Source organism: Dipodomys ordii, unplaced genomic scaffold (assembly GCF_000151885.1).
Source record: "Dipodomys ordii isolate 6190 unplaced genomic scaffold, Dord_2.0 Scaffold97, whole genome shotgun sequence".
Lineage (NCBI taxonomy): Eukaryota > Metazoa > Chordata > Mammalia > Rodentia > Heteromyidae > Dipodomys > Dipodomys ordii.
Genome location: NW_012267313.1, coordinates 5,484,930 through 5,510,696, shown reverse-complemented (window position 1 = coordinate 5,510,696; position 25,767 = coordinate 5,484,930). Strand labels below are relative to the sequence as shown.

The 25,767-nt window shown below is 38.6% G+C and overlaps 1 protein-coding gene and 1 pseudogene across 1 annotated transcript in view; one reads left to right on the top strand and one right to left on the bottom strand.

The window, feature by feature from the left end:
• The first annotated feature begins 6,587 nt into the window (after nt 1-6,587).
• On the top strand, nt 6,588-7,311 carry LOC105993550 (annotated as a pseudogene).
• Nucleotides 7,312-16,885: 9,574 nt separating this feature from the next.
• The window catches only part of Enpp1 (ectonucleotide pyrophosphatase/phosphodiesterase 1), a 76,081-nt gene continuing 67,199 nt past the window's right edge, over nt 16,886-25,767 (bottom strand). The window contains exons 25-28 of the mRNA XM_013026781.1: nt 24,970-25,050; nt 24,062-24,194; nt 21,890-22,052; nt 16,886-18,778 (exon numbers count right to left, since the gene is read on the bottom strand). Coding sequence (XP_012882235.1) covers nt 18,608-18,778; nt 21,890-22,052; nt 24,062-24,194; nt 24,970-25,050 — 548 coding nt within the window. The 3' untranslated portion in view covers nt 16,886-18,607. The remainder of the gene's footprint in view (nt 18,779-21,889; nt 22,053-24,061; nt 24,195-24,969; nt 25,051-25,767) is intronic.

The window sequence follows — 25,767 nt, the reverse complement described above, 5'->3', positions numbered from 1 at the left end:
ATTGGAAAATAACAGAAAACCCAGAAGTAAACCCACAGAAATGTACTGAAGTTGACTTTTGACAAATTCAAATCAGTGGAGCTACTGGAAATTCATTGACAAAAATTATCCTACCTGGAAAAAGTTATATTAAGTAAAATAAGTCAGGTTCAGAGAGAAAAGGGACACATGTTTTCTCTGATATATGGAAGTTAGTTCTAAATTACAAATATATATGTATATATATATATAAACATATACAGGGTCCCACAAATGTATTAATTAAAGTATGTTATATTTAGAGGAGGATTCCAATTGTATGACTTCTTTGAACAAACTAACTTACAGTTTAACACAATAAATACCAGGAAGCTGAAACATGTGTTTAACTAGAATGTGTGTGGTGGATGGGTGGGGACGAAAGTAAGATCAAGTATAAATAGAGAGATAAAGTGTGGGCAGATGCAGTCATAATATTCAATGTGTGTATGTGAAGGTAGAGTGTGAAGGTGGAGAGGATGGATGGGGTGGGGAGTAATGGGAAGAATGTGGAATGGGGTGAGATTGATCAAGATGCATTATACTCACAAACTGACTTGATGAATTGAACCCTCTTTGTACACCTTCTTAAAATAATTAAAGATAAAAACATAGGACACAAAAGAGTTAACCCAATGTTTTACAACATAATTTAAAAGAGACTACAAAACTTTCAGAAGAAATTATAGGTGAAAATCTTTAAGACCTAAAGCTTTTCAAAAATGAGGTTCTTAGGATAACTCAAACAGTATAATCCATAAAAGGAAAAAATCAAGTTATATCTCATCAAAGAAAACTGTTCTGGCTCAGCACCGGTGGCTCATGTCTGTAATCTTAGCTACTCAGGAGGCTGAGATCTGAGGATCATGGTTCAGAGCCAATCCGGGCAGGAAAGTCCATGAGATTCTTATCTCCAATAAACCACCAGAAAACCGGAAGTGTGCTGTAGCTCCAATGGTAGAGTGCTAGCCTTGAGCTGAAGAGCTGAGGGGCAGCGCCCAGTTCAAGCACCACAACCGATTAAAAAAAAATTGAAAGAGGTTAGAAGCATAAGCTATCCCTCTCCTGTGCATTTATCCAACAGAACACAAAAAAGTTACAGTAAAACCATTGGCACAGCATAGTTATTGCAGCATTATTACTGTAGCCATGATATGGGATCAGTCCAGTTACCCCTCAATGGACAAATGGATCAAGAAAATGTGATGTATGTATACAACAGAATGTTACTCATTCTTCAGAAAGAATGATGTTGTACCAATTGTAAGGAAATGGAAAAACTTGGGGAAAAAATATATTACGTGAAGTAAGCCAGATCCAGAGAGAAACAAAGGCTGCATGGTTTCCTTCCTTGGTGATAGACTGAATGTACCTATAAATCTATAAGTAGACACACTGAGTGGTATGCAAGTGTTACAGTTGAATTAACTGAAGTATAATAGACTATGGATAGCTCAAATAGTATAATCTTGGGGAAAGATTGGGTCAAAACCCAAATAAATTAAAACCAGAAAATGGGTACATCCAAGAGGAGGGAGGGTGGAGGGGAGGGGAAAGTAGGGGAGAAAGCAGTCAAGAATTTATATTAAATATAACAATTTATGCTAAGTAAGAGAAGGGGTGGGTCTAAGGGCGCAAGCATGTCAAAAGGGATGACACTGGTTAAGACGTATCCATTATATTCACAAACTGCTTTGTTATATGGCACCTCCTTTGTATAACTACTTAAAGATAATTTTTAAAAATTACAAAAAATATAAACTGAGTTCTCAAGCCTATATTCCTAGGTACTAAGACACCTCAGAGCAGGAGGACCATCACTCAGGCCCAGTTGGGGTAAAATAATTTGTCAGAACTTCCCCTATCCCCATTTTCAATCCATGACAAGTCCTGTTCAGTTCCTCAAACTGACCTCTTCCAAGACAGGCCAGCAGGGGGAGATGACTCCTCAATTAGAGTTAAAAAAGCAAGACCCTATGTGAAATGGTTTTAAAGTGACAATTGCTTTACTGCTCTTGAAGTTTTTAATTTTACATTCATAATAAGCTTGTAAATTTCTGATTCAGAACCAGGACTTTATGAATCCTATCAATCAAAATGCTCTTCCCCTCTTCCTCCAACTCTCAGTTATTTATTTTTAATTGAGGTTTTAAAAATAATATAAAATTACCATCCTAACTAATTGTAAATAAAGCTTTGGTAGTACTAAGGACAATATTTGTGCAAGTCTCCAAAACTTCCATCTTTTCAAAGAAGTAGAAGAATGCAGTATTGTGTTGTAGTGACAATCTTAATTTCACCTAGTCTGGTATCTTCCAGGACCACCCTGGTCGAAACCCATGGCAGTCTTTCCTTTTTTTTTTTTTTTTTGAAGTTGAATAATATTGCATTGTCTACATCCACCTCATTTCATTTACTCATTCATACATCAGTGGATGCTGTGAATAGTGCTTCTGTGAACATGAGTGTGTATGGACATGTCCTTTAAATACAGAACGAATACACTTGTGTCTCAATTTTTAACTCAGCCCTGGCTCATTGAGAGGCAAACCAGTGGGTTAAAAGAAGCAAAATCAGATCTATTACTTACTGAAAACCTCTATTATCGGTTTAAATGGTCTCTCAAGGAACAGACCATTAGCCTCAGAATTACCTAGTGTTGATCTGGCATCCAGTCAGAATCCGGAAGGGATGGGCAAGATCCTACCTGCCAAGGAAATTTGCAAGCTTTAAAGGCATTAGTGTTAAAGAATGAAGGTACAAGGCCAAGTTTTCCAGATCAGACCATAATTAGGTTCATCCTCACAATTCTACGGAGAGAGGCCAAAATGAGTTGAGTGACATTGTGTTACAAGCATAGCAGAAGAGTCTGTACTTCTTCGAATTGAAGAAACATCATTAAAACTTCTGAAACCTGAGTATTTGAATGAGAAGCAGATCTAGACTTGGCTGTTCCTGTCTCTTCTCAGAACCCTAATTTTTTTTTGTCATCCATTGACGATATTTACCTTTTCCTTTTTCTGACTCCTTAGGGATAAAAAACTAGTTCTCTTATTTAGCTAGTGCTACCTACCAAATAACATCATCATTATTGGCCTGCTGTGCAAATCTGTTTCCATAACCCTGTTGAGTGTGTGTGCGCTCCCCCAAAATCATCTTGGACTCATTCATGGAGCAGCAGCATCTCGAAGTTCAACTGGGACAAGAAGGTCTAAGATGGCCATTTCCTTGTATGGGCATTGATGCCAACAGTCAGCAAGGCCCTTACCTTCATATAGTGTGGAGTCTATCTATATAATCTGAAGACTAAATATGTAGTCTGGAGAGTCCATTCTTCCATGTTCATTGTGCAACATGATTACCTCCTAAAGGACTGCTCTGCTATATCATGCCTGTAGCTAACAATACAACATTGTGCCCATAAAGCCTTAAAAAGACAGAGCAAGTGTTAAGTGTTCTGAATACAATTTTTCAACAGTTAAAAGGAGGTAAGGAATAGTGGTGCACACCTATAGTACCAGCTACTTAAGACGTAGAGAGAGGAGGATTATATTTTGAGTCCAGCGTAGGTATAAAAAAAGAAAAGGAAAAAGAAAAAAGAGCTAGTAAGACCCTTATCCCAAAAATAAGCTAGAGATGCATAATGGCTCATACTTTTAATCCCAGATACACTGGAGACAAAGGTAGCAAGATGGTGGTTGAAGGCCAACCAGGTAAAAGTGTGAGAACCTATCTGAAAAATAACTAAAAGCAAAAGATGATAAACATGGCTCAAGTGGGCGAGTTGTCTCAAGACTACCTAATCAGTATTAAGCCCTGACTTCTACCAGTAAAATAAAAAGACAAAGACACTGTACTGTGACACGTATGCTCACCATTAACATTTGTTAAACTAGAACTCCATATCAAAACAAAAAGGCAAAAGAAAAAGGTGAGTCCAGATTCAAAGGGTGGAGAAACAAACTGAGCCTCTTAGTGGGAAAAGAAACAGTAAGAAAGGTCATAGAGGAATTTTTGCCCTCTAGCCACAATATTTTTTTTCACAAATTTTCTCACAATTTGCATTGTTTGGCATTTTATATGAATGTACATATATTACATTTACATACATGAAGGTTTAATTTCTTCTTGTATGCTTCATAAAACTTTCTAAAAGAAGATAACTTCCTAAAAAAATCTCAACGTACATTTCTCCAGTGTGTATTCCTGCAAGTTTGTAAGAATCCACAGAATATCACTGAATATCATTTTCATATGTTCCGTTTTGACTTCCTTTCTTAAACTTGACCAAATTTGAAATTTTAAATTTTTTTTTACTGTAAGTGAAGTCATCGGGCATGTTTGCAAATGAGCACATGCTTTAATTCAGACATATGATTATCATAAATATTTTAATGCCTATTTTTTAAGTTTAGTTTTTGTAACAATAGCTTACTTACTAGGTACATATCAAAATGAAGCTTATCAAATTGAACTCCACGAAATGGAAACAAGAGGTTTTTTAGAATGTTTGTAGTTATCTCTTTTTTATTTCTTTTTTTTCCTTTGGTTTATGCTTTGTTGTCACTGTTTTTGATTTCTGTACCTTTTGTCTTTCATATAAGTTTATTATCTGATCTGCAGAAGGGAAGAGGAATCATAGAAACGGCAGGACAAAGGGTGAACCAATGCAATAGTGATACGCACTAGACTAGACACTATGCTGGAAATGAACTTTTCAGCTTGGGGGAGGGGAGAGTCAGGGGGGAAAGTAAGAGAAAATGAGGGAGTGGGTACATTCAAAAATGAATGTACTCATTACTTATGTAACTGTAACCCTTCTGTACATCATCTTTACAATAATAAAGAAATAAATAGCCACAGTATTTTAAAAGCAAAACCAATCCATTCCCTTCACCAAACCCCCAAAGTCTTATCCAAGTACAGCTCCAGATTCAAGGCCTGTGATCTCATGACCTGTACTGCATTTATGGATGAAGATAAAGGTTTTTTGGGGGGAGGGTGTCATCAGATATAAAGACACAAGAATAGCTAAACATCTCTTCTTCCCACACCCAGCCTGCCAGGGTGAGATGGGGCCAGATCACTAGTTCATACAGAGGGAAGGCAGGGACACTTCAATGCAGCTGCAGGCTTAGAGTGATTCTGAAATCTGTAGAAATCTGATGGGGCACTCATTGCCAGGTCCTCCTCGTTCAAGTCAGGGACAGTCCCTTGATTAATGTGGTTTCTTGGAGTTGACTTTCTAATCCATTTTCATCCTCAGTTCTTGGTCATGCCTCTGAAAACTACTCAGTTGGGTTTTTCTTTTCTTTTCTTTTTTAAGCTAAAACAGGACTCACATTTACAGTTGGAAAGCATGCCCAGATTACTCCTTCCTCATAGAATTTTGAGGGTTAGAAGTTTTTTTTTTATAATTCTTTTAATGAAATTTGATATACAGTCTTCTAAACTTTGGACTTTCACTCAAAGCCTCAAAAGTCACATACATCCTTAAATCCTAGATGGTAATCTGTCTCCTTGGATGTGTAAATCCTAAAATGTCTGTTCATGTTCAGTTCTGCTTGCAAACACAGTTCTCTCTTGAGTTCGTTTGTCAATACTTCATTACACAATTAACGGAAACCAACTGGCATTTCTAATTTTGTTTGAAGGTGGGCACTGGCGATGTAACTCAGGACTTTGTTCGGTTATGTTGTTGTTGTTTGCTTGTTTGCCAGGCAAGCATGCCAGTATTTGTACCTTTTTGTTTTAGTTTTTCAGATAGGCTCTTGAGCTCTTGAGATAGGCTCAGGCCAGTTTTAGACTGTGATCTTCCTATCTTCATCTCACAAAGAGCTGGGATATGTGCACCACCACCACACTTAACCCCACCCTTCCAACTAATGTTTGAAAAAACTCCTTACTCAGATCTTCTAGGTTAAATACAGTATCAACCTTCCAAATTAGTCCTGGATATTGATGCTGGATCAATGTCATGTCATACACATAATGCATGACACAGCCTTCCACAGTCTGCCATTTTCAAGTCTCTGCTCATTGCCTAATCCCAAAGCTACATGATTTGCTATGTGTATAATACCATTTGCTTTCATATGCCAATTTGGTCTGATCCTATGTTATTGCATTAAAACATGCACTAAGCTGAAGTAACTCAAAAGAATGACATTAAATTTTATGATTTCAAGGCTGTGCTCAGCTGGGTGATTCTCTGAATGATCCTCCCTGGGACCACCCATGCAGCCGTAGAATTACCCAGCAATTCTGTTGGAACTAAGAGACATAGATGCCTTTTCTCCTGAATATGGGCTGTTGGTGCTGGTTGAGCTTGAGCCTTTTTCCTAGAGTCTCTCATTTTTAACCTGGGCTCCCCTTTAAGGTAGTAAAAGAACATACGGAGCTGAACACAGAAGCTACAAGCACTCTGAAGTACAACTTCATGAGTTGTATAAAATGCCCTTCTGCCACATTCTATTATGGCAGAAAGACATATGGTTAAAAATCAAGGGATGGCATTCCAGGAAGCCAGAAAGCGAGTCAGTCCCCGGAGACTGGGCGCTCCGGCCTGGCCATGCTTGCCCTCCGCCGCCCCCTGACCAGCGCGCTCACCGCGCGCGTGCTCGCGCCGCAGGCATGTGCATTCTTTAATACTGGCCCCAGACAAAATGATGGAACATTCTATGAACTTCGGACCTACTATCTTAAATCCTCAAAGATGAATGAGTTCCTGGAAAATTTGAAGAAAAAGCTCACCTTTGGACAGCTCACTCTGAATTGGTTGGATACTGGAGTGTAGAGTTTGGAGGCAGAATGAGCCCAGGATTTCGTGCCTGGAACTATGATAACTTTGCTCATCGAACTGCAGTTAGGAAAGCCATGGCTCCTTCCAAATGTACCTCTCATTGATAAACAAGAGAGTGAGATTACTTATCTGGTCCCTTGGTGCAAACTAGGAAAACCTCCAAAAGAAGGTGTCTATGAACTGGCTACTTTTCAGACGAAACCAGGAGGCCCAGCTCTGTGGGAGGGATGCATTTAAAAGGACAATTAATGCTCATGTCAGTCCAGGCTATGCTAAACTCATTGGTGTTTTCCACACTGAATACGGAGTGCTCAACAGAGCTCATGTTCTTTGGTGAAATGAGAACATGCATAGTAGTGCCCCAGGGAGACACCAGTCTCATGAGGACCCCCGAGTAGTGGCTGCTGTTCTGGAAAGCGTCAACTACCTGGAGACTCAGCAGAATATGCCTCTGATACCTACATCATTTTCACCATTGAAATAGTTTTCTGTCTAAATATCAAGCATTACATTAACCTGACATTAAGATGTGGCTGTGGATGGTGCTTAAGCTCTCCCAAGAGGATTGTTTTCCCTATGATCTGAAGGAGGTAGTAAGTAAGGTCACTGGGTTCCTCCCATTTTTTTTAAAGCCACTCTCTCTTTTGTCATCATCAATCACTTCAGGAAACAGCTGTGTTCATTTCCCCCAGGATCTGTTATACATTAGAAATGCTCCTCATTTCTTTAAGATCTTGATAATTCATTTATTTCAGCATATCTCTTCTCCTGTAATACTTTGTATTTTGATGATCCTTTATGTCATTTTCTATATTTAAATAGTGATTTTTACCTTCTTTTGCCTGGCAATATTTTTAAATTATTTACATACAATATCTTTTCATCAGCTTTATTTTTCTGAGATTTCCATCAAAAGTGTTAGACCACGTGCATTTCTTTTTTTTTTTTTTTTTTTGAGTCCGGTCATGGGGCCTGAACTCTGGGCCTGGGTGCTGTCCCTCAGCTCTTCAACTCAAGGCTAGTGCTCTACCACTTGAGCCACAGTGCCACTTCCGGCTTTTTTTGCTTATGTGGTGCTGAGGAATCGAACCCAGGGCCTCGAGCATGCAAGGCAAGCGCTCTACCACTGAGCCACCTTCCCAGCCCAACATTCATTTCTTTACTTTGGAAAAAGTGTACTCTCATGTGTATCGTCTGTATTCATTATGGTTTTCACTTTAATAATTACATTAATCTACTTGGATCTTATGTAATTAGATCACTGCATTAAAAATCTAGAGAAGAAAAAAATATCAAGGGATGGAGATATGCCACCTAATGATGGAGAATCATCAAGGTCACATTGTAAAGGAACAAGAAGGATGGAAGGATGAACAATCTACCACAATAATGAAATGAAATAAACATGGTGGGAAACAAAAAGCTAGCAAAACAAGAAATTCCTCCTCCTGGGTATACAATAAGTTGTGAACACCAGACAAAAATCTAAGAATCTCACACGAATTATTTACACTTCTGATGAAGAGAATCTTTCTGTGAAATACTCAATCTCAGAAGAAAGATGGAATCTAAATACAATGAAGGAGATGGAGATAAGACATAAATAGTCCTATCCTGACACTGTAGCTTAAAGAAGAAGCCAACTCAGATACAAATGGAAAGTGGCCAACCTGTCCACTCCAGGTACCATAGTATATCATCATAGATGTGATAATAGAAATGATATTAAACTTAGCAAATATGCTTTTCAAATTGCCCATAAGATTAAAAGAAATGAAGAAGGAAATAAAAGACAAGAGAAAAGATACAAAGATGGAGGACAGGCACATTTTACCTACTCTGCCTCAAGGGAAAAAAATGAGCTAAAGAACAAGAAGAAAAATCCAAGAAATGCTCCACAAAGTAGAACAGTTCATGGATATATAAATTCAATAAGTTAAAGTAAAAGCTCAAAGAAGATACAATAAAACAAAGGATGGAGATTTATTTAAGAAAAGGAATAACATGGCTCAAGAAATAGCCAGAGAAATCAGATAAATTACAAAGAACAGAACAAACTTTATTGGGAAAAAAAAGGGATTGGAGCATGTAGGGATTTTTAAAATAATCACAGTGATTGAAATACCAAAGAAAAAAGAGAACAACACTCTGGTTCTCAGAGTAACTGAAAGATACTGGCACCGATAAATGTATGGATACTTGCTATATTTTTTCTTTTACAAAATATTGTTAGATAGCCAAAAATGAACCTAAAATCCATCAATGAGGAGATAACCACTAATTTTTAAGTGGAAGTTACGGGAGTGGAGAGGTATTGGAAGGAGGTAATAAACCAACTGATTTTTGGAAGGATGGCAGAGGCTGGGAAGAGAAACAAAGCACCATCTTGTCCTGTGTGGTATGGAAGGAAGCCTGTAAAAGAACCAGAAGAAAAAAAATGAAGAACACATTTATATTCAGGAGGAGAGATGAAAAGCAGTACAGAGGTAGAAGTCACATGTGTGGGAAAATACGATTAATAATTAGGGAAACATCATTAGAGTACATCTTTGGAAGGGTGTGGGAGGATACAGAACTCAAGGGACAAAGAGTAAAAAGTGCAGCAGTGGAGTTCACTGAACACTGATGAAAGTAAACTATGTAACTCGTGGGTGGAGATGGAACAGAGGCCCTGAGAGAAAGCTAGGGAACATAAGACACAGTACAAAAGGAAATGTACTCATCACCTGACTCATGTAATTGTAATCCCTCTGTATATTGTCTCTATAAGAACAATAAAGTAAATTAAAAATAATTATTAGGGAAACAAAAAGTATAGGAAGGATGGAGTTGGGTAAAAGAAAATACTCCTACTTCCTGGGTGAGGGACTAGAAAGGAGACTATCAGGTAAAAATCAGGAACACTTAAGGAGGAAAGGGAGATAAAAAACAACAAATGGCTGAGTGCTGGTGGTTCATGCCTATAATCCTAGCTACTGAGAAGCCTGAGATCTGAGGATCTCAGCTGGTTTGAAGCCAGACAGGGCAGAAAAATCCCTGAGACCGACCTGCAATTACAAGTACACACTAGGTGGTAAGCAAGGGGTTACAAATGAATTAACTGAAATGTAACGGGACTCTATGGAGAGTGCAAGTAGCCTAATTCTTTAAAAAAACACTAAGTCAAAGCCCAACAAAATAAGTACTGGGTCATGAGTACTTGCAAGAGGAAGAAGCCAAGGGGAGAGGACTAGAAGAATGAGGGAGTCAGGGGGGAAGGAATAATGCAGGCAAGAATTCATTGCGTAAACCACAGAACTTAGAGATCCTAGGGAGGGAGTAGGTCAAAGGTGGATGAAGATGTTGAAATGATGACATAAACCAAGATGCATTGTACACGTAAAATGCTTTGTTAAATGGCAAAGATGTTAAATGGCTAAAATGAAGGCAAGTAAAGGATAAGGTGGGTTGGGAGGGAGGGATGAGAATGTTGGAAGGGGTGACGTTGCTTTGGTGAATGGCAACTCCTTTGTACAAGTTAAAGATAATAAAAATATTCAAAAACTTTTTAAATGTCATATTTTACTTTCACAGCCAACCCTCCATACCACACCTGAGGACTAAGATGATTTTAGTGCCTTTTACCATTTTTCTGTGCACCATACTTTTAGCCAGTGGTAGAGTAATTGTAAAGACAGGAAGTAGGGGTAAAATGTGTTGCTCTCCAATAAGACATAGCGCAGTTGCCTGACATCTGTTCATTCCAGAGGCCCCAGAGTGGTTGCTATGTTTATTTCTTTCCTTCCATACTGATGAGCTTATCTCCACAGGGAAAGGTCTAATTTGGAGCTGGTAGACGGAAGGACAAAGACATTGAGCATCTCCAACTTTGCAGCATGATCTTGCCACACTGTGCTTTTCAGAGCCCCTTTCTGAGATGCCAAAGACCTGCACAGCAAATTCCTTCCTCTTCAGCTCACGAGCATCAGACTTTCTACAGGATGGAGTCACTAGAACAATTGTGAATGGCTTGGGAAGGCTTCTGAGTCTTCTAAAAATCAACCTTGTATGGGAAAGATATTATATAAATGAACTTAAAATATATCTCATTGAAGATATGAGCTGGAATATTAAATATAAGGGAGGTAAAACAAAACTCAATTAATTCTGGTTTAATTTATCTCTATCTGTATTTCTGTTCTTGCAATTGCTTCACATATTAAACCAACACTGGTTGGTTGATAGGGCTGTCTGTTTGGTTTTCATTCATCTGGACATTTTCTTGTGCCATTACTAGGTAGGGCTTGAAATCAAGGCCTGGGTGCTGTCCATTAGCTCTTTTTGCTCAAGGTTGGCATTTTACCACATGAGCCACACTTCTACTTCTGGGTTTTTGTTGGTTTGTGTGTTTTTTGTTTTTGGTGATTAATTGAAGATAAGTGTCTCATAGACTTTCCTGCCTGGGCTGTCTTTGAATGAAAATCCTCAGATTTCAGCCTCCTACATAGGTAGGGCAATAGGCGTGAGCCCCCAGTGCCCAACTGGACATTTCTTAATTAGCAACTATGAGTCAGGCCCCATGCTAAAAGTAGTAGATATAAAGGGTTTTTTTCTATTCTTGACAATAGATGATATTGAAGATATGACAATAACTATAGAAAAGTTATCTATCATTCTAAAAAAAATGAGAGTTAAAGTCACTGGGAAAATGTTGTAGTCCCTATGAAAGTGGGCATGCTTGATACACATATTCTATCAGTTCGTTGTGGGGAAGAGCCACAAAGAAGACATCTTCCCCAACGTAGCAGTGGGTCCTGGGCCTGGAAATGTTTCATTAGTACAGATTCCTGGGACTTCCCAATTTCTTTATTTTAAAATTTATTTGTTTGTTTGTTTGTTTATTTTTGTCAGTTGTGGGACTTGAACTCTGGGCCTGGGAGCTGTCCCTTGGCTCTCAGCTAAAAACTAGTGACCTATCACTTAAGCCACAGCACCACTTCCAGTTTTCTCGGTTTACTGGAGATAAGAGTCTCAAGGACTTTCCTGCCCTGGCTGGCTTTGTACCATAATCCTCAGATCTCAGCCTCCTGAGTAGCTAGGATTATAGGTGTGAGCCACCAGCACCTGGCTTAAAATTTACATTTTATTGTAAATTGTAAAATGATGTGCAGAGAAGTTAGTTACAAAAGAAATGTACGTAAGAGTATTCTTACGTACATTTCTTTTGTAACAGTGTTACCCCTCCCTCATTTTCTCCCACTTCCCCCCCCCAAAGTTGAAAAGTTCATTTCCAATTGGTTCACACTTTCTGTGATTCCTTTCCTTTTCTTATGTGTTAGTGGTATTCTTTTTAGACTGAGATCTTGACAGGCTATTGGAAATCCCAAGAGGAAGCTAACAAGCCTCTTAGAACCATATCTTCCTGAAAGTATTTTATTTTTCTGTTGATTGCAAAGACTCTAGCAAGCTATGTATTTGGGCTTCGTGACTGTCTGGAGTTTTGCTGAGATAAGACGTGTTAGTGTGGGGGGGTGGAGGGGATATCTAATTGCAGGATAGATGCTTTGGAGATAGAGGACCAGGCCAGGTGCTGGTGGCTCAAGCCTGTAATCCTAGCTACTCAGGAGGCTGAGATCGGAGGACTGCAGTTCAAAGCCAGTCCAGGCAAGAAAGTCTGTGAGACTCTTATCTCCAATTAATCACCAAAAGAACAGAAGTGGTGCTGTGGTTCAACACGGTAGAGCACTAGGCCTTGAGCAAAAGATCTCCAGGATAGTGCCAGGCCCTGAGTTTAAGCCTCTCTACCAACCAGAGAATGTGGGAGAGGGGGAGTAGGGGGTATCATAAAGACATGGCTTAGGCTAGACTTAGAACTGAAGGGAAAATGTTGGTAAGTGCAGGCAGCCACTTGTCCCGTTTCCCTGTTCTCAGGTCAGCCCTACCAGCCAAGCCTCTGACATGAAGTGAGCACAGCTTTGGAATCCACTTCCACAAAACAAGCACACAAATAAGAACTTCTCAGTTCTCCCACATTCTTTCTAATTGTACTTTCATATAAATGATAGCTCTTCAAAATGCTAAAATTATGTTCAGGGACAGAATAGGGTATGATAGAGTCCAAAATTGTAGGTGTTCTATGAAGAGTTCATAAACTGAAAAGCTGAACAATGGAATCTATGCAATGGGCTGAAATAAAGTAGTCTTATTTAAGAGCTTTTCTGTGTTTTCAGTAACACTTTCAAATCGGAAATCTGCTTTCTATCTTTTACAAACCACACAGGACAATGCAACATAAACATATTCATAAACTCTTGCTTTGTCTTATTTTTTTTTCTTTTTTTTTGCCGGTCATGGGGCCTGACCTCTGGGCCTGGGTGCTGTCCCTCAGCTCTTCAGCTCAAGCCTAGAGCCCTACCACTTGAGCCACAGCACCACTTCTGGCTTTTTCTGCTTATGTGGTGCTGAGGAATCAAACCCAGGGCCTCATGCATGCAAGGCAAGCACTCTACCACTGAGCCACCTTCCCAGCCCCGCTTTGTCTTATTTTTTGGAGAGGTTTTTTTGGAGAGGTTTTTACTATGTAACTCAGGCTAACCTTGAACTTAGGCCTCCTGCTTCAGCCTCCCATGATTCCAGGGATGCACCACCACACTCAGCTCCATAAACATTTTTTTTAGTTAAAAGTATCCAAACAATATTTGACAAACTTATTGAGAAAGGTTCCAAAAGCATTAATTCTTGAAAATTCACTAAACTGTGTTACTATATAAATACCAAAGTAGATTCTGAGTTCTGGATTTCTACTATATGATGGCCTCAGAAATGAATTCTAAATCTTATTAAAATTATAAAAAAAATTCCCCTGAATAATTTATACATGAGCATAAAATTAAGTTTAAAACATCAGAGGCATGGTTTACGGTAGTTTGTCATTTAGGGACTAAGCCTGTCCTCTCTAGCATTCTAAGGCCTATTTTATACATGTATAGTTTTCATTCTGAATATGATTTCCAGAAAATATCTACACTTTTTCAATTGTTATTCATTTATAATGGAACATTTGAATGAATAAAATCATACTGAAGGAATCTGCAAATTTACAAATTGGATCTTTCCCTCTGCTATAAGACTGCTCTAAACACTGGAAGAATAGGTACATATACTTATTGTTTGGTTTTACCTGAAAAAATGTAATTAAAATAACCCAAATCAAGGATATAGCATGTAGGTCAGACATGTTTACTCTCTGAACCTGATATGAACTTTGGGACATTTTTCTCCATCCAATAATCCAACTGCAGCTAAATGTCAACATCCCTTGGACTCAGGGTCATATCCTGGGAGAACCCCACCTTCTATTCTCTGGCTCCACTCCTTACAACAGCCACAAGGAAAAGCAGCCAAGATCTAAGTTTTATTCATAAGCCCACATTACTTAGCTCAGAGACATCTATATTAGGTAGAATTTATTTCCTCTCTTATAATAAAGACCAGCCAAAAACCAAGGAAAATACCCTGGCTGTGTAGCCAGTATAAAACTGTACTGAGTTGCTCCTGAAAACACTTCCCCACCCAATTCCTGTGATAAGCTTCACCAAGAAGTGTGAGGTGTACCTTTAGTTTCAAAGTTCAAAAGCCAGTTCCTTTTATAGGCAAGCACATACCCACAGTGCTGGGCAGGGCAGTCTTTGTAGCTAATGACAGAAGAAAGTAAATAGGGTAGACTTCTCCAAGAGGAAGGTCATCTCTGCTTCCTACTGTTTTATTCCCATGCACAGGTCCTTGAACTCTACAAGTCATAGTTACTCTGCTGAACTAGAGCCTTTGCCTTCTTCCTACTAAGGTCTGTCCCCTTTCCTCTGATTCTTAAAAGTAGTTTAAGTTCTTCCGGGTCCTTTGAAAGTTACTTAATAATTAAAAAGTGTAGACCTAAGCTGGGCACCAGTAACTCACACCTGTAATCCTAGCTACGTGGGAAGCTGAAAATGGCCAGCCCAGGCAGAAAAGTTCACAAGATTCCTTCTCAACCCACCACTGGGCATAGTAGCATACCTGTCACCCTAAGCTACCTGGGAGGCTGAGAGAGAACAGGAAGATCATGGTTCCAGCTCATATTGGGCACAAAACTCCACAAGACCCTCTCTCATTGGAGGGAAGTTGGACTTAATGGAACACACCTATGATCCCAGCAGCTAGAGGTAGCCTTAAGTATGCAGACGGCAGTGCAGACATGCCCCAGAGTAGGAAGTGAGACCCTATCTCAGCAATAGCCAGTGAAAAACAATGCTGGAGATATAGTTCATCCAGAGAGCACCAGCCTAACAAGCACAAAGTCCTGAGTTCAAACCCCAATTCTGCATGAGGGGCAGCAGGAGGTGGGAGGCACTGATTTGAAGCATGGCAATAAAATTCAGTGTAATAATGGGTTCATATCTTTATTAGAAAAAGTAAGATAAAGACATTTCCCGATATAGTCAGTCCTCTATATCTGTGAGTCTAGTATCCATGGAATCTAATATTTGCAGATCAGAAATATTGGGAAATAAAGGTGATTTCATACTGAACATGAACACTTTTTTTTCCTTGTCGTTATTCCTTAAACATTATGATATGGTACCCATTTACATAGTGTATATGTGGCATAAGATATTGTAGGTCATCCAGAGGTGATTTCAACTATAGAGAAGGCTGTATAAGTTTCTATGACCATACTACACCACATCATTCAGGAAACTTGAGCATCTGCTGAATTTGATATCAAAATATGTAGAGGGTCCTGGAACCAATTTTCAATGAATACAGAGGGCTGACTGTACAGTCACGTTAACGTACCATTCAAATTGAGAGAATGGGAACATCATATTTTTTAAACAGATAAAATAGTAAAAGCAGAGGTCTCATCAAAGAAAAAAAAGAATACTGCATATAAGGAACAGAAAAAGCTATACAGTTGACACGACATGCAATTCCTTGAAGAGCTCACATAACAAACATCAGTCTGATCTTTCCTTTAAGAAGAGTGCTGTAACAACAGTAAGAAAATGAAGTAGCTGTGCGTTGTAAGTTGGTAACTGTGAATCTTACAGAAAATATTAGCAGTAGTGATAAATGGGAAAATGGAAAAACAAATGTCATCAAAAGGCTCTGAGAATTTCCTCTCTTTGCCTTGCATATCTGGAGAGCTCCCATTCATTCTACAAGGCTTAGCCCACAGGCTGGAAGCCACTGCTGATATTGCCAGTGTCTCCTGTGCTCCCCAACACCGCAATCCTGGCTTCATTATCACAATTCCTGCTCTTTAGGGGCCATTTGTACTTCGACTACCTCCTCTCCTTCTACAAGACTGTAAAGATTATAACTTGCTCCACTTTGTAATCCTGGTGTCTGGTACAAGGAACAGACATGCATTTAATTAAACTATGCTAAGATGCTGTCGATCAGGTATCTGTTCTGTATATATTTTTAAGATTATATAAATACCAATAAGAAACTTCTACAAAGGTGAAGTCAATCTCCTTCTGTGAAGAAGAGAGAAAGGCTGGATATTGAAGATAACATACACGATGGCTGATGCTGGAAGGAGACAGACAGACAGGAACCCCAGGACCTAATGACCCTCAGGATATACTGAGCTGAGTTCTCTGAGTTTTCTTTATCCATCTTAGAGCTGAAAAAGGCAGAGCCTAGAAACACAAACAAGTACAGGAAAACAACAACAACAAAAATCAAGAGAGGCCTGCTCTCTCTTCACCCAAAGGACAAAAGAAAGGAGATACACAAAACAGAAACAATTTTGGGCCAATGAACTGCCAAGAAAAGAACTGTGTCCTCTAGCACACCAACATCGCGGTGACATCCTAGACTTCCACCCTTGCCTGAAAGAGCTGCCAGGGTTCCCAGGCAGGGTAGTACAAGAAAGGCTGATGAAGGAACTGGGAACTTCATAAATCCTTCCAGTCATCCCAGTTCCACACATCCGGGAGACCACAGGAAGCAGAAAAGAAGGCATTAGTAGAAAATCAGTAGGAGCAGAATCCCCACCCTACTCACCTCCCCTAACCCTAGTGCCCAACTGTGGACCTGAACTCCTAGCCACACCTAGGGAGGAAATTTTCTTTCTAGGATGTTGTCAGGGAAAATGAACTAAAGTGGAAAAGTTTAAATAAAATCCATAGTCTTATAACACAATCACTAAACTGTCCAGACTTCAGTGAAAAAATACTCATCAGGAAAAACCTTTTAAATGTTTAAAAGGACAGTCAATAGATACAAACACTGCATGACACAGATATTGGAATCATCTGATAAGGATTTTACAGCAGCTGTCATAAAAATGCTTCAATAAGCAATTACAAACATATTTGAAACAAATATTAAAGATCTAGCAAAGAGAAAATATTTCTGAACAAATGTAAGATATAAAGAAAAAACAAAAGGAAGCTTTTAAGACAAAAAAACATATAATTAGTGAGATATAAAAATCCACTCATGGGCTCAAGAGCAGACAGAGGGCAAACTCAGTGACAATTGAAATCACTGAACCTGTACAGACACAAACACACACACAAACACATACACAGCCTTTATAAACTGTGGAACTATAAAAGAAAAATCAATGAAACTTTCTAAGTTATTAAACAAGTTTCAGGTGCAAATTACATTATCTAATGGTCTTTGTGGCCCCTAAGTAGTTGAAGAATGCTTATTATAAAAAGGACATATAAAAATCTTTGATAAACTAATAAACTAAAATACCTAAATGATACTCAGAGGCCTGAAAGTTAGGGTAGCCTTCAAGATTTACAGGTTGAAAGATTATAGTCGTTGTAGTGGGAACTGAAATTGTACAACTGATCACCTGCATAAAGGAAAATGTTCAGTGATTGGTGACCCATTCTCCTCCAATCAATGGAATTCCAAAAGGAGCCCCTGGGCAGAAAACAGCTCTGCTGCTTGTGGGGTAATTCTTCTATGCAGAGGAAAGCATTCCTATCATCCATGGATGCAAAATAGCACCTTGCCTGTGCTGCCAAGCTCTCTGCCATTTCACCCAGATAGGACCCAATTTCAACAGTCTAAAAGAACCACATTTAGAGCTATTGTCAACCTCTGCTACTTAGCCGGGAACATGATAGGAATTTTGAATCATATTGTATAACAGAAAGATGTGGCTCGACTCACAGATTATCCATAAAATTTAACTTGTCAGAACCAGGCTGAGGATATCCAATCTCAGTTCAAAGAAAAAATAAGATGAATGATTTGGCTTTTGAACGAGTACACAGAAAAGGTATAAATACAATTTGAGAACTATTTTGCCTACCGTAAATTTTTTTTGATTAAAATGAAATATAAAAGACACTCCAAATTGAAAAGGAATCTAGAAACACCTTTAAGTTCTTGTAGAGATAGTAATGTCACATGGACTCTTCCAGTCCCATTAATGCTATAAAGGCTACTAACAATCACATGATTCTAAATCCAGTCTTCAGACAATGGCTGCATCTACTTCTCCCTTATGAAAGAAGAAGAGCACCTTGGGGATGATCTGCTTTCACTCCTGGCACTGGCACCATGCACAGGATTCTTCCACATGAAACCTGTGTGAGACACGATAGGAACACTCTTCTGTGGTTACGCGGAGCCCACAAGTTTCCCTGAGATGTCTGTATCACAGAGGTTCTCGTTTTAACTCTGGTCGACAGTTTTGAAGCATTGCAATTGTGTGGCTGGTAGAGGGCTGTATAAAATACCAGGTTCTCTCAAAAGATTTAGGGTACAGTTTTAGGAAGGATCAGAAAAAAAAAGTCAGTCTTCTTGGTTAAAGGTTGGCAAGTATGTTTTTAACTTCAAAAGGTCTGAAACTGGCTCTTTTCTTTCTTGATAGAAGCTGAGTCCAGTGATATGTTCCACATCTGAGATCCGTGCTCTGTGTAACATGAACAAGTCTTCAATCCATGAAGAGTCATGCTTCCCAGACTAGGAAGACAGAAGAGGAAGAAGAAAAGTTACCAAGCATCCTTACTTCCCAATAACCTTGCTACCTCCCCAGCTTCATCAACTATGACATTTTTGTTCTGAAATGGCAGGTATCATGAGATCTTTTAGGCATAATCACCAGTTGAGTACTTAATCCTCTTATATACCCATGAATATTTCACTATTAATGTTTGATCAGTTAATTGTATCAATTGGTATGGGGTTTAAAAAACACTGGAAAACAGAAACATCATGGTAGAGTAGAAAGAATACAGGTATTATTGTGAAGAAACCTAGGTTCAAGTTCTGGTTTCCTGACCATTCTATCAGGTCAGTAAAACTGAAGTATTTAACATCTCAATCTTGATTTCCTCACCAGTATCCCTCGCCTAGGGTGGTTTTTGATATGTACAACTGTACAACACCAACATGTGTTCTTACACAAATGCACCTAATTACATGGTAAGTGGGACTTAGAGATGGCATACAATGCCATGCAATGATACATGACCAGGAGAGAATGAACAGCAGAAGTTAGAACACATGAAAACAGAGATAGACACCAATCACGTAATTGAAATGGAAGTCATACAGCCATGCATCAATGTAAAACAGTCACCACATCGGCTCATGGCCACTGGTTGGTAGGTTGTGACTTTACTTTAAAGGTATTTGTCACAAAGGCCATGTACCCTGATTAAAAGAAAATGATAAATACAGATCCTTCACACACACAAAACAGACCAAACATTAGTTTCATCATTAGCTTTAATGACCACTACCCAATAATCAGCCTCCTCTCTGTCAGTCTTTTCTCTGGCTCTAAAGGGAACATCCTGGCCTTACGAGAGTCTTTTGTTACTTTTCCCAGTAGATATCTGCCATGTATCCCACCAATCACAGGAATAGATTGAAAAAAGTGCAAGCCAAGTATTTGTTCCTTCAGTCTAATATCCATTCCATCCTCAGATACCACATCAGAGATGAAATAGCACAAAAAATGTGCATAATAAACCTTAAAATAACTCTTTCCGGTTCAGGTCCAATACATAGTAACTTAAAAGTACAAATCTTTTGTAGAGTCTGATTAAAATTTTTTCACCTATGATAGTGGCGTTGGAATGGTAGACTAAGAAAAGGAACTAAATGCCTAACTCAGGGAACTTACAATTCTGGTGGATAAGAGGTAAGCACGACCTTTGAGTTATCTAAATGCCTTCTCTTTTTGGAAGAGGACACAGAACTGAGGCATGAAATCTAGAGAAACAGAAGCCATCTTTGACCCATGTGCACAAGAGCTCTAATGCTAAGAGTGGTAAAGCCTAGAGAACAATGGTCAGAATTCCTAATGGTGCTGCTGATCCAAACCACCATCCCAAACCATCTGGTCGCCGCTGAACTCCCTGGAGGTGAGGAATCCCTTTCTTGCTTGTTGTCACTGCAATAAGGATTTAGTAATTTGCAGCAGAACACAATGCTGATATACTTCATGGCAAATTCTCTCAAGGAAAAAGATTCAATAGAGAAGAGAAAACTTGATAGGTGTCCAACAGTGGCCTTAGTACTGACCATCTATCAGAGTTCGGTGCCCAATTGGCATCCAAATAGTTAAATTCCAAATAAAATTGTTATTCTGTACTCAATTCTTTTATCATTATTCTTATTATCTTAAAGTAATTTTACAAGGGAGGTATCATTTCTGTACTTTATTTTGAAGAATAAGAATGAAATAGCTTAATGAGCTATCCTGAAAGTTTATCATAGTAAGATTTAAGGGGGAGGCCTATCATTTCATTTTGATGATAGATCTTTAGGAAAACTATGTTTAGGGATAATGAATGGGTTATCATAGTTCTCAGCTGTGCACACAGAAGAGCATATACTTTGATCTCTGTTATATCCCCACTTCCTAGGACAAGTGGCAGCAAATCTCTAATATGCGGATGAAGAGCTGGATAAAGGAAGCCATGAATGAGCAAATGTAATAATTTCTCATTGAGCTCAAATTGGCATCAAGATCCTTTTGACCACAAATCTTCAGGAATTCACCTGGAGAAACTGGTGTGAAAGTCAATTTTTTAAAAAACTCAAATCTAGACTTATTTTGTGTATCTACAGTGGTAGAGCAAATGCTTAGTATAACAATGCCTTGGGTTCAATTCTCAGCCCCAAATGTCAGAACAAAATCCAAAAAACAAACAACCCTAGCAAACATGAGATAATTTTTTTCCTTTGGTTCAACCTAATTTAAAAATTAACATATATCTACAAATTGCTAAAATTTAATGAAGTCTTAATGTTCAAAGCTAGAATTAAAATTTCTAAACTTTTGAGCAAATAAGTTATCATACAACAACGTGAAGATTTTCACAATCAACTCACTTATGGAATTTACTTGAAATGTTGCCTAACAATGTTGTCTAAGAGTAATGCTGACATTTTTGGAATTATAAATACAGTTCTGAGGGTCACAGAAAATTTATACTTTAAATAAAACTAGAATTTAGATGAGCCCTATGAAATGTGATACTTTAACTGAGCCTTTAACTGATTGGGGTGGGGGAGATAGTCTAAGACTATCATCTTAGACAAACAAATAGAATACTATCACAAGCTGGGCGCTGGTGGCTCACGCCTGTAATCCTAGCTACTCAGGAGGCTGAGATCTGAGGATCGCGGTTCAAAGCCAGCCCGGGCAGGAGAGACCGTGAGACTCCTATCTCCAATAAACCACCAGAAAACCGGAAGTGGCGCTGTAGCTCAAGTGGTAGAGCGCTCGCCTTGAGCTGAAGAGCTGAGGGACAGCGCCCAGGTCCAGAGTTCAAGCCCCACGACCGACAAAAAAAAAAAAAAAAAAAAAAAAATACTATCACAAAACTTCAAAGTCCATATAAATTAATAGTTGTATTTTCCCACAAAAACATTTGATGTCAGTATCACACTTGTGTCCATGTTCTGTATATGCAGTATGCTAGGGTATTTGATGTCAGTATCACACTTGTGTCCCTGTTCTGTATATGCAGTATGCTAGGGTATTTGACGTCAGTATCCACACTTGTGTCCGTGTTCCGTATATGCAGTATGCTAGGAAGACTGACAAAAGCTACTCACAGCACAGCTCTCACTGTTATCGGGTCTGTGAGGCAGGATGAAGGCTAAGGGATCCAGGCTTTCACACTGCAAGGGCGTCTGGGCTGCATCTTTACAGCTGGTGAGCACAATGAAGAAGTGAGTGGGAATCAGAATTTCTTGATTTCGGATGACTCTGCTGTCCCTGTAAAAATAAATCAGAATCCACTTTAAAAAAAATAAGCAATTATATTTCAAAAAGAAATAACTACCTTCCTTATTAAGAGATAGAGCAATCTTCTTTACTAAGCATTTGTGTGTGTGTGTGTGTGTGTGTGTATGTGTGTGTGTGTGAAACTAATATACTAAAGAGGAAAACAATTTTTGTGCACTTATACCCAAGATTCGAAATCATTATTGATAGGTATTTCCTACACAATTACCAAAAAAAAAAAGGACAGAGAACAGGAGAGATTTTCTTTTATTTCAGCTCCTTTCTGAAGGAATGTTGCAAGCCCCAGGCACAGAGAGCTCAGGTCTGTAATCCTAGCTACTTCAGGTGTTGAGAGCTGAAGATTACAATTCAAAGCCAGCTCAGGCAGACAAATCTGAGATACTCCTATCTCTAATTGACCAGCAAAATGCCAAAAGTGAAGGTATGGCTCAAAGTGATAGAGCAGATAAAGCTAAGCAAATGCGAGGCTCTGAGTTCAAGCCCCAGTACTGGTACCAAAATAAAAGGTTGCAAATCTACGTTTCTCTGTTTTTAAACAATTTTCTTTCCTATTTCAAATATTATTTGAATTCTTTTCATTGTAGTCTATTATCAAAGATGTCTCAGTAACTTTGACTCCTCATATTTCTATTCATTTTAAAGCTGTGTTTGTTTAATGCCTTTCTCAATTTAAGATAATAGAGTGAGTGCTTTTAAATATGGACACTCTTTTTTGCATCACCTATGGCTAGAGCCAAGAAAGCAGCTCCAAGGAACCTTCATGCCTAAAGGTACATAGTAAAGAATTACAACTTTATAGACTGACGTGTTCCCCGATATATGGAGGGAAAAAGTGACCCTCTGCATCAAATTGAGAGAGTTGACGTTTTCTGAGAGAAGCCAGATTGTACCATAGTTTCGGTCTTGCAGTCTTTTTTTTTTTTTTTTGTCAATCTAGTGCTTGAACTCGGAGCCTGGGTGTCCCTGAGATCTTTTTGCTCAATACTTGTGCCCTACCAACTTAAGCCACAGCTGTAATTCCGGTTTTAATTGGTAAGAGTCTTACAAACTTTCCTGCCCTGGCTGGCTTTGAATGGTTGATTTTCAGATCTCAGCCTCCTGAGTAGCTCGGATGACAGGCATGAGCTACCAGTGCTCAGCTCTGAATTGCAGTCTTAATAGCACAACTGCTTCTAAGACTCTGGTAATTGTTGTTTTATTATAGATCACCCAGGGCTGAATATGTAACTCAATGACAAAGCACTTGCTCAACATGTCTAAAGCACTGAGTCTAATCCACATCACTGCAAAAGGACCAATCAGTTTATAAACATTCTCCCCTCTCATCTATAAAACCAGCACCACTGGTGTCCTCACCATGGCTCTTCCAGCCACCTCTAGTGAGAGGCAGCTAAATACTGTGACCTTAAACTCAGGGCCACTGGACTTGAGGAACTGTCTCTTTATAAACCTTGATTGAGGGCTTGTGTCATACACACATATCATACAGCTCTCATTTGCTGACCTGCAATGTAGTCACTGAGGTAGTCACTTCACAATCAGCCACAGGGAGCTCAAACTTTGAGGGCAACATTTACATGGAGCTCAAGGATTGCCCAACTGAGACTATGAGCACAGTTCAAGTAGTAGCGTATCAGTTGAGCAAGCAAGCTAAGCAAATGCAAGACCCTGAGCTCAAGCCACACCACCTTCACAACAAAAAAAAGAAAATCAGCAAAATATAAAAATAGAATTGCTTAAGTGAATTGAATGGGGGAGAAATATTATTACTTTCACCAAGACAGTAACTTTTATTGAACACACTGAACACTGAACAAGACCATCAAAATCAATCAGATGTTATCTAGAGGCTTCCAGTGTAGTCAGAAATGTCCTGGACATTGATGTGAACTGTACTACATACAGAAGTTTCTGCTGACTCCACTAAATGATAATGTCTTTTGATAGCTATTTTACAGAGTGATGAAATATTTCCTTACTGCTTCAGAGTCTCTAAGGAATCCCAGCGTCCATCAAAATCAGAGTCAAATACAGGACCACTGACAACATTGATGCCATTCCTGTCATCAGCATACCGCTGCAGCAGGGTGTCATGAAAGTAGCGCCAAATAACTAAGGAGAGAAAATACACACTGTAGTGTCAAAAGGATAATATCCCGCGGCTGTGTGAAATCAATTAACAACATGATTCAAAATGAATACTTGTAAAAATTAGAGTTAGTCATGTTTGAGTTCAGTCTTACTGTGAGGTCCAAAATCCATTGTTTGGCTTTGGCCTTTGAATGGATTAATGGCTGAATTCAAAATTACTCTGAGTTCAGCATCCCTGAATTACATGCATCATATCGTGTTAATGATCATACACCATCATGGAGCATTACAGCATCACAAACACAAGATAGGTAAATTATTCAGACTGACCATGAATATTGGAAACTTCCTTGGAATATATTCACAAGTTACATAGATGTAAATCAGAGCAAAATATTATATATTCTATATTTTGATATTCTACATATCAGTTGAAGTGTGAATGTATATATTTTCCTACAAGAGGCAAATGCTACAATAATGATGATGCAAAATTTGTTCATTTTTTTAAAACAAAATAATTTACAAAGAATGTCTAAATAGTGACATAAAGAAAAATACTGAAAGCTGACTGCATCAGCTAGGGAACTTGAGGAAGAAGCCATCAAAAATGTATCAACCATATAAAAATATAAAGCAGAACATGCATTAGAAAAATCACAGACTTCTTTTTATATTCTAGCAATGTTAAAGTTAAAAAATAAAAACCTATAAGAATGTATTTGGCAGTCATTAACTTAGAACATGAATCTGAACACACTGACATTTACTAAAATTATAAATTAAAATATTTTACCTTGAAAACTCTGATACATTGGCACTATATTAGTTGTAAGCAAAGCCTCAGAATATATTTCATTTGAGTCCTTACTTAATTCTACAAAAGAAAAAAAAAGACAAACTTTTCAGTCTTGACAAGTAACATTGGAAAGCATACCGTGGGGAAGGGTTTAAAAAGTTAGCTGAGTATCATTTTCAACTTAGGAAACTTTCTCAGGTTATAAATGAAGGGAAAAATGTTAGAAAAATAATATATTTAATTGTTTCCCTTTTCATAACAAACCTATCAAAGGAACAAAAACTTTATAAGAAAAGCTCACATGGAACATATTCAGCCTTTACATTTGTTCTATTTCAACTAAAGTACGCTGTGTTTACAATTTCCCTTCTTTAAACAATTTCCTAGTCAAAGGAAAAAAAGTTCTAAAGTTCTGGCTTCAGAACACCACCTACTATTCAGAAAAACACCACAGGAGTCTGCGCTGCACAAGGCTTCTTTGTAGGGACTGGAGGCGTGGACCTGGTCCCCTTGCATGGTCCATGCCAGCTCTGACTGCAGACACCAGACTACATGCTGGGGTTATTTGAGTACCTGGAGCCTTGGGATTTTTGCCTTTTAAATCTGATGCTAAAATATCTTCTCATTAACATACAAAAATGCCACTTCAAAAAAATAAAGCACTTTGCTTCAAGAGTACTTTATTTAGAGATTCTGCAACAGCCAGAAAGTAAGCATGCGGAAGGGCCCACTTTTATCAAATTCTTTAACAAGTCACCCTTCCATTTAAGCAACGAAGTATGATCTCTTTCTTAA